Genomic DNA, 9264 nt, shown 5'->3' with positions numbered 1-9264 from the left:
CAAGATTAGTTCCCCTGGAGAAAACAACTGCTTTGAAGAGTGGACTTTGTGGCATTATACCCTGCTGAAGTCCCTCCCTTCCCCAAACTCCACCCCCAAAATCTCCAGGTATTTCCCATCCCACAACTGGCAACTGTAAATGTACACCAGAAATTTGTTGCGACTCAGAACTGTTATTCCAAGTGCTGGAGAACCTAGGGATCTCAGATCATTCTCAGGACTCATGCCAAACTAGTTTCCAGGATTGTTTACAGAGAAACCCTGACTCTGTGTGTGTTGAAGTACACACATTTCCTTCCACAGTTTCCCAGCTTCAAAGGAAGTTCTATCGAATCAGATTTGTGAGAAAACTGCAGCAGAGCTGGGAGAAGCCCACAGAGCTTGGATGAAGCAAGACCCTACTGCACGGAAGCCAAAATCAAATCTGATGGGATTTGGGGGTGGGGGACACGAAGCAAGGGCTCTGGGTAGAACCAGCTCCCAAAGCAAGTTTTGGACCTTGTGTTGAAGTTTATTAATCAGTGTCCCTAAATCAGCAAGCTCTCCTCCCCAGCAGTTCCTAATGAATTTCTGATGCAATATTGGGGAGCTGCTTAAGGCTACTGGCATTTTGTTCACCCTACCAGCAGCAACTTAGAACCAGACTAGACATTACGGTGTCCATGGGGTGAACCTGTGGATGCTGATGCCATTTTAGAGCTGAACTCAGCCATTTAAAGATGCGAGGGGCTTACAGGGCAGATAGACCAGCAGCTCTCCCCCTCCCCCTGTGTCTCCCCCTCCCCTGTGGTTACTTTGGCAGTTGAGATGGCGGGGGTTGGGGGGGAATAAGATCCCATGGTACTGCTGTGCAGTGGGGCCAGTTAGGATCAGGCCCTCATCGTATTTTTAACGGTCAATTTCAGTTCTAAAAAGGTATCAGTATCCATGAGTCAGATCCATGGTTGCTGTAACATCTGGTTTGGACCTTAGCTATCCATCTTAAGGATAAAAGCATTGTTTGGTGTAGTGGTTAAGTGCGCGAACTCTAATCTGGGAGAACAGGGTTTGATTCACCACTCCTCCACATGCAACCAGTTGGGTGTCCTTGAGTCAGTCACAGTTCTCTCAGAGCAGTTCTCTCAGAGCTCTCTCAGCTCCACCTACCTCACAGGGTGTCTGTTGTGGGGAGGGGAAGGGAAAGGAGTTTGTAATCTGCTCTGAGACTTCGAGTGAAGGGTGGGGTGTAAATCCAATCTCCTCCTCCTCCACCACCAGGATCAATAGCAGTGAGCTTAATTGGGTTATCCAGCTGCTGGGAAGTTAGTCTGAACTTCCTATCCAGACATCTAATAGATCAGTCATCCTTGGCTAGCGATCTAGAAAACACTGTTCCAGTTTTGTACACCACTGTGAAACAAAAAGTATAATAATGTCTTATGATGAGTTACACTATTGCTCCTTCTAGATCAATAAAGACCAGCAGGTTCATTCTAAGCTTTTGGGTACAGGTCTTTCCCAACCCTGCTACTTGAGATACTTGGGTGGAAATGCTCAAGGCTGGACCTGTACCTTGTTACATGAAAAGCATGTGCTCTACTAATCTGCTGTGGCAGCATGCAAATGTTTTAGAGTTAATATCGCAGCCCTAAGGTACACTGAAGGACACACTATGACACTGGCAGCAAGGGATAGTTGTCCAACTGAGCTCTCGTATCCTGTTTCCACTCTATCCTGGGCTATGGAAGGACTCGAACGCAGGTATTAGGCCTCCTGTCACAGTAAGAGTTTCAGATTTTTCCTGCTGCAACAAGCAACAACAGTAAAGGCCAACACAAATCTTATTAGCATAATTTTTCTTTATTAACATTGTTTTTTAATGCTGTGCCAATTATTTTAAACATTTTTGCTTTTTTTTTTTGTGTCCATGACTACTTTCGCAACAATTATCTGTTGTCCATGAATAGCCCATTAGTGTGAAACCGGCATCTTCAAATCTGTTTTCCCCTCCCTTTATTATGATTATTATTTTTAAATAAAGCAAATACTGTGGTTTAAAACTGCAAGTTCAGTGACAGAAAATAAACGTCTCCCTCCCTGTGCAGCTAACCCCCCCAGAGTTTGATGCTTTCTCTCACCCTTTCCACACCAAACCCACCAGCACCCCCCTCCTTTATGCTACACCCCACCCCCCCCAACCATAAGCATAACTGAGCATATGAAGGCAAAAAAAGAGACTAGTTAAGACATTATATACATCATCTGTACCACAATGCTATGTTCCTAAGGCATGCGCTGCCCTAAACTGGATGGAATTGGAAAGTGGCCTGCTCGCTGATCTTGTGGCTTTTGTTCAAGTGTACGGAGAGTCCGTTCCTTCGCTTTCCTTGGCTCTCATCCTCGGTTCCCAATGCAAACTGTCCTTTGAGACTCTTTGAGGAACACCACAGTGACTGCTTCGGCACACACTTGCATGGGTGGTGTCTTGTGCTGCCTTTTCCCATCACTGTTGAACACCGTCGCCAGCTTTGGTCTCTGTAGGTTGGCTTTGAGGTGTGGTGGTGGTGATGGTGGGAATTCCAGCAAGAGCTTGAAGCTGTTTTCTGAGAAACAGAGGCTTGTGGGCTGTGTGTGACTGAAACAGCGCACTTCGGAACAGCAGTTGATAATGTGCAACAGGACAGCAGAAGAGCAATTTATCTAAAAGGCATGGAGGATATCTAAAGCCTTCCAGGAGTAGAATTTTTTTTTTAAATCAAAGAGAGACACTGGCCTTTTGGTACATCTGCCTCTGACAGTGGTGGGTCTCTGGGAATTCTGACTGCATTGGGTGTGCCTTGCCGAGCCAGACGGTGGCCCAAGCATCAAGAAGCCCATCCCTACATCTTGATTATCAAATTGTTTTCGGTTTCCCATGTGCTTGTTCTGAAGTCTGCCCTTGGTTCTGCCACTAGGCAACAAAAATACTCAGCTTAGAAAGCACGACAGGTTCAAAACCCTGTGTTTCCCCCAGGCATCCTGGTATGACTGTCCGCAAATGCTCAGGACAGTTTTGGGTATCAGAAGTTGCAATTTGCCACTACAGACGCTGCCCTATAACCTCCGGGGACTCTCATTAGCGCTAATCTCAGTAAATGACCAGGTTGCCACACTTTGAGATCTGTGAATGACTCTATATTCATGTGGCAGCTGGGGAAAAAAACACACACACCCCAATTTCTTGTAGAAATAACTGGGCGGGAAATCTTCTCTTGCTCAGGCAAGACTTAAGGAACAACTCTTTCTGGAAATGTGTGCGTATGTGGGGAAAGCAACACACTCACACACCCCTGTGTGTGGCACCAAGTACAGTTCCTCACGAGAGGATGGATGGATGGTCATGGCAGGTAATCACAAATTCCTCCAGCCTGGCCAGAGCTAGCAAAACTAGCAAGGGTACAGCAGACGCAACGAATGGGGGAACTCCAAAATGAGTTACTGGACAAAATGAGAGGCTTTGGGTCAAGGAAAGGGTGGGGAAGGGTGGGAGGGAGTGGTCGCCAATCCAGGGCCAGATCAACAGGAACACTTTAGGTCGACAAGATGGTTGCCTCACCCTAAGAGGCAATGCTCAAGAACTATTCCTCCCTCCCCACCCAGAAAAAAGTGCTCCCTTTGTAAAAGGTTCTAAAGCACGACAGAAACCCCCATTTAAAATCCACCCTCCCCTTAAAATGAGTATCTATTTACAACCAGGACAATCAACTGTATAAGAAACAAGGCTACTTTCTGCCCTTCTCACATCCTTTCTCCAGCGGAAACCCCCTCCCTCATTTTTATTATTATTATTTTGCTTCAGATAACAGAGTCCAGAATCTGAGCCGCTTCACTTAGAGAAAAAGAAAAAATCAAGGCTAAATTCTTCCACGGCTGACCTAAAAAGTCTGGGCACTGTACCAAGTGGGTTAGACTCTCCTTCTGCCAACTGCGTTCTATTTTAAACAGAGCAACTCACGATAATAAAACGCCGGGGAAAAGGGAATTAGCGCTGAAAATAAAAAGTCCCACTGAGATTTATTTTGTTGATGGGTTACGGTGAGACAGGAAAAAAAGAACAACCTTCCTGGCTCCCAAGGCATGCTGGGCAGGTGGACAGTGTTACTTCCCCAAATGCATGCTGGGAAGGTACACATCAAAGCCGCCCCCCCCCCTTTTAGGCACATGGTACCTGCTTCTGTTTTCCCGCCCAAGGACAGGGAAATGGGGATTACGGACTGGGGTACTCATTTGTTTGGCTGTTGTCTGCTACACTTCCCTGCATGGGGTGGGGTGGGGGTAGAGAAACAGGACATCAGAGTCAGAGCGAAAAAAAAAGACAGATGCACGCAAGAGGCAGTGAGGAAGAAAAAGAGAAAGAAATGTGATGGACGACTGCAGGAAAGTAGAGCGATAGGTCTGCCTCAGTGCACTGCCAGGGCAGGGGTCGGGGAGGAGCTAACCAGAGGCATTCAGGTACAGCTGGCTCTTGAGGATGTAGTCAATGACCGGCTGTGACAGATAATCCACAACATGTCCATCACCGTGCTGAAGAGCCAGTCTGCAAAAAACAGAAAGGGGGGGGGGAGGAATGAATGACACATACATACACTTGGATCTGCCTCACGCTGAGCCAGCTCATTGAGCCCTAGAGGCCTAGTACTGTCTACTGTGAGTGGCCACCGTCTCACCACTTGGATCTGCCTCACGCTGAGCCAGCTAATTGAGCCCTAGTGGCTACTGTCTCACTAAGTAGGTTTGCTAGTCTCCAAGCGGTGACTGGAGATCTCCTAGTATTACAACCCGTCACCAGTTTACAGAGATCGGTTCCCCTGGAGAAAATGGCTGCTTTGGAAGGTGGACTCTATGGTATGACACCCACTGCGGTCCCTCCCTTCCCCAGTGTTAGATTCACTGGTATGGTATAGCCAGGAATCTCTGTTACATAGTGGAGTGATCAAGGCTTACACACAGTAGTAGATTCTCTGTACTGTGTGTTCTAGCACAGATGCAAAGTTACATGGAGCTACTTGTCAATTTTTAACTAATAAGAGTCCTTTATTTAGGGAACTCCATTCTAGATAGTATAGGATGAGAGGTAGGGCTAGACTCTAACTAGCTAGGATGGTTGCAGATGTAGTATAGGATGAGAGATAGGGTTAGAATCTGACTAGCTAAGATAGATGCAGATGCAAAATGCATGTCTTGCATCCATGGTGCCAAAGATGGAGAGCATGCTCCTTCTTTGTGTGTGTGTGTGTGTGTGTGTGTGTGTGTGAGAGAGAGAGAGAGAGAGAGAGAGAGAGGTGTTAAGCCGGAAGGAAGGAAGTCTCATCCCTAAGAACAGCATTCTACTTCAAAGGGATAGTATCAGATAGCAGGAAGGAAAGGATGCTCTGTGTGTCCTGACCCTCTATCTAAATCTTCGGTGCTGTCTCTGAAGTCTGAGGCAGGAGACAGTGTACACTCCTCCACTTCCAACAACCAAATCCCATCCTCCCCAGGCCTAACCCCTAAAATCTCCAGGTATTTTTCAACCCAGAGCCGGTAGTCCTATCTCCAGGGTCTCAGGAAGAAGTCTCTCCTATCATGGGCTACCTGACCCTTTTAGCTGGAGATAGCAGGGATGGAAATCTGGGACATTCTGCTTGCAAAGTAAACGCTCTGTCACTGAGCCACAGTGCCACCCCAGGACTGGGCTTAGGCATGTCCAGGTGGTTTAATGATCTGCTTCAGGGAAGAGAGGGGTTATCTGGTAGAAAGGGACCGTGCCAGGAAGAAGGTCACAGTAGAGGGCAAGTCCAAGGGGGTGTGTGTGTGTATGGGAGGGGGGATCCTTTGACAGGTTCCTGAGAACAAAGGATTTAACGTTAAACCAGCTTATGCTGAATGGGATAGGAAAAGAGTCATATCCATGTTTATTATTAACAACAAGGGACATTTTCTGTTCATAAGTAAGGGCTGTCCACACAGTTCCTGTGGTTAAAAAAACCACTCTGTACCATTCTACTTCAGACTGTGAGGAGGGTTGCCAGCTCTGGGTTGGGAACTTTCAGGAGATTTGGGGGGCGGAGCCTTGGAAGCACAGGGTTTGGGGCGGGGAGGGACCTCAGTGAGGTATAGCACCACGCAGTCCACTATCCAAAGCAGCTGCTTTCTCCAGGGGAACTGATCTCTGTCATCTGGAAACCAGTTTGTAATTCTGGGAGGTCTCAAGGCACCACCCGGAGGTTGGCAACCCTAGTTGGTATGACTGAATGCTCCCCTATATAGAATCCTAGATATCTGGGGGAAGGACTCTAGGCTATCCTGCTCCTTTATGTGCCAGTTTTCTATGTGTGGCCCGCTTCTTCTCCTCTGCGGTGATATCATTCGCCTCGAGGTGGAACCCGAACCTTAGCAGGTAAGCGTCCCAGTCCTCGGTCGCTGGTTCGAAAGCCTCGAACTTCGGGCTATTGGCCATAGCTGTCTGGCAGAGAGTGTATATACTATTCTGTGATCAGCTTTGCTGTGATTATAACTTTGCTCATAACTTGGTTCTGACTAAAAACTTGTTTATGGCTTCAGTGGACAGTGTATCTTGATCGGGTGTGTTAAGTCCGATGCTTAACAAAATAGTCAGAGAGTGATTTCAGCAAAACTCAGGTTTATTTCAGCTCGACGATCACTTCTCTAACACGGTACAACTTCTGATAGCCCGAACAGCTTTTCCATTGCAGCTGCTCGGTATTTAAACATTCCGGGCTAATGTAGCCACACCTACTATACAGATATCAACCTATCAGGTTGAGCGCATAAAGGCCAATCACAATCGTTCCCGCTTTCAGTCTGTTCGAATGTGATTGGTTGCATTTGTCTTCGGCTTGAAACCCTGCCGAAGACGAAGCTTTACATTGCTTCCTTATGAGATGATTCACATTCATCTTAATGCATTCATGGCAGCATCTGAATACATTACAGAACTATTCGGACATGCAACCCTACATCTGCAGTCTAAAGTGGTTTAGTCCATACCACATGATCTGCAGTTGGTGTAAACCAACCCACATGCCTGTGAATAGCTGGCTTCTTTGGTACTTGTGGAAACAAGCAAGGAAAACCAACCAATGTTTCATCAGCATTTAAACGAATGCTTTCACTTGCCAACCTTATTGAAAAGTGTTGGAAGTGAAGGACTTTACGCTGTCTCTTAGCCTCAGACTTCAGAGGAGGACTATAAGAGAGTCAGAGAGATAGATAGGCCAGGACACTGACCGTCCTTCCTTTCTACTGCTCTGATGCTATTCCTTTGATGTGTAGATTGCTACTCTTAGGGAAACTTCCTTCCTTCTGGTCTTGACACCTTCACACTATGCTAGCCTTCTCCATCTTGGCACCATGAGGGCTGGACATACCTTCTACAACTCTGTCAGGCTCTGGGATCCCCCCAGTCCAGGTGAACCCGGTTGCCTGGTGATGAAGGAAGTAGGAGGGACGCAAGTACCTCAGATTCGGAAGGGATGGGGAGTTGCGCCACTCCCCAAATCACCTTCCTCGGGTTTACAGCCACGCTCCCTTCTCTCTCGATCATCACGTTAGCTGACTCCAACATCCTCCCCGGTACTGCGTCATTTCCCTCTTTATATCCTTGTGAAGCAAAAGTGCCTATGAAGGGTTAAGTGATGTAATAGTATGTTAGCCTTCTTCCTAGTGCAGCTGTTTTCAGTTTGTTATTGTTAAGGTGCTGATTCTAAGTACAGGCAGACCTACCAATTAACTCTATTTGAAAAAACTGTTTTGACCGTAAAGTGTGGGCAGCTGATAGTTGAAAGGGAAAAGAGTATATTTTGACACCTCAGCTGGGGGGAAGGTTAGCCTAGGAGATTCTGGGAACTCCTATATGCGGTTCATACTTGCAGACCTTGACGTGAAGCCACATTTCTTGCCTCCTGAAAACTGCGCTGTAGAACACAGGTAGTTGAGTTAGTGTTTATTATTTTGTTGTACTCTCTGAAGTGTTTTGTTGCTGAATTTTATGTTTCTCGGTTGGACCTTTCCACGTCTCTCTCTCTCTCTCTCTCTCTCTCTCTCTCTCTCTCTCTCTCTCTAGCTCGGGCCCGTCCCCCTTGTGTCGGCTGCCGAGGGAGGGAGTCCGCGGCAGATCCTTTCCCCGGCTCCGTCTCTTTCAGATCCCTCCTCCCTCAGGCTCTCCGTTGTCGCTGGGGGGAGGGGGTTGAGGTCTCCCGGGTCTTTGGGGCATCCTCCCATAGCCTTGTAGCCTCCGCCTCTGTTGCCTTCATCGCCTAGGGCTCGTTGAGAGCCCGGCGCGGCTCGCACCCGTCCCGCCACAGGCGCCCTGTAGCGGCCTGTGAGGTTGCGGAGGATCCCGCGGCAGGACAAACTCTATCCATCCTAGTTAGTTAGACTAGATTAGTACCCTGTCTCTACTCTATCCTGTCTATAATGGAGTTCCTCACAATAAAGGACTCGTATTAGCTTTGCTGCGTTATGTGCCTTGGGCGCTCTGCTAAACCTAAATAATACTCCAAAAAGGACCTGACTGGATGGACCTGACTGGAATTATGTACCTGACAGGATGGACCTCGCTGAAATTATGTAGCACCAGTCTGGCAGTCAAACAAACCAGTGTGTGTTCTAGGGTTGTCGGGCAGCAACTTGGACTGTTTATCGTGACCTTTAATACATCTGCAGCTTCTTCTTCCCTACTGGAGCAGAAGGGATTCTCAAACTACATACAGGCTGTAGAGGTACCAATTCAGGACCAGTACGTTTGTGCCAATGTAGTTAGCTGTTGCCCTGGGAAAAAAACCCTTTTCCCTGTGAAAATGCTCTCTTGGAAGGGTGTGTGTGTGTGTGTGTCTCATTTCTACTAACAGGATCCTTCCCCAATTCACGCACCTGCTTTTGGTTGAACTGACAACCGACATAGGGTGATTCACGTCATCCTTCACAACCAGGATATTATTCTGTGGAGAAACCAATGGCAGGAAATTGAAAGATGCCCCTCCTCATGCTAGAACATTAACATATGTGGTGGCTATGCAATGTTACAAAAAAGTTTTGGAAATGGGTCCATAGTTTGATGGAGAAGATACTAAGAGCAAAGATTCCATTTACTCCAGAGGTCTTGCTGTTGAATATATTTCCAAATGATTACGAAAAAGAGAATAGGTATTTGACTGTTTATATGACGACAGCTGCAAGAATCTTATATGCCAAATATTGGGAAACTATGGTGATACCAACGAAACCGGAGTTTGTGAATAAACT

The 9264-nt window shown here is 47.1% G+C and overlaps 1 protein-coding gene across 1 annotated transcript in view; it reads right to left on the bottom strand.

The window, feature by feature from the left end:
• Positions 1-3827: 3827 nt before the first annotated feature.
• NMNAT2 (nicotinamide nucleotide adenylyltransferase 2) overlaps positions 3828-9264 on the bottom strand; it is a gene marked incomplete at its 5' end in the record, with an annotated part of 56916 nt that continues 51479 nt past the window's right edge. The window contains 2 exons of the mRNA XM_015414082.1: positions 3828-4555; positions 8893-8960. Of these exons, the coding sequence (XP_015269568.1) occupies positions 4453-4555; positions 8893-8960 (171 nt within the window). The remainder of the gene's footprint in view (positions 4556-8892; positions 8961-9264) is intronic.

This window comes from Gekko japonicus, unplaced genomic scaffold (assembly GCF_001447785.1).
Source record: "Gekko japonicus isolate JY-2015 unplaced genomic scaffold, Gekko_japonicus_V1.1 scaffold3580, whole genome shotgun sequence".
NCBI classification, from domain to species: Eukaryota; Metazoa; Chordata; class Lepidosauria; order Squamata; family Gekkonidae; genus Gekko; species Gekko japonicus.
This window is presented reverse-complemented; position numbering and strand designations above follow the sequence as displayed.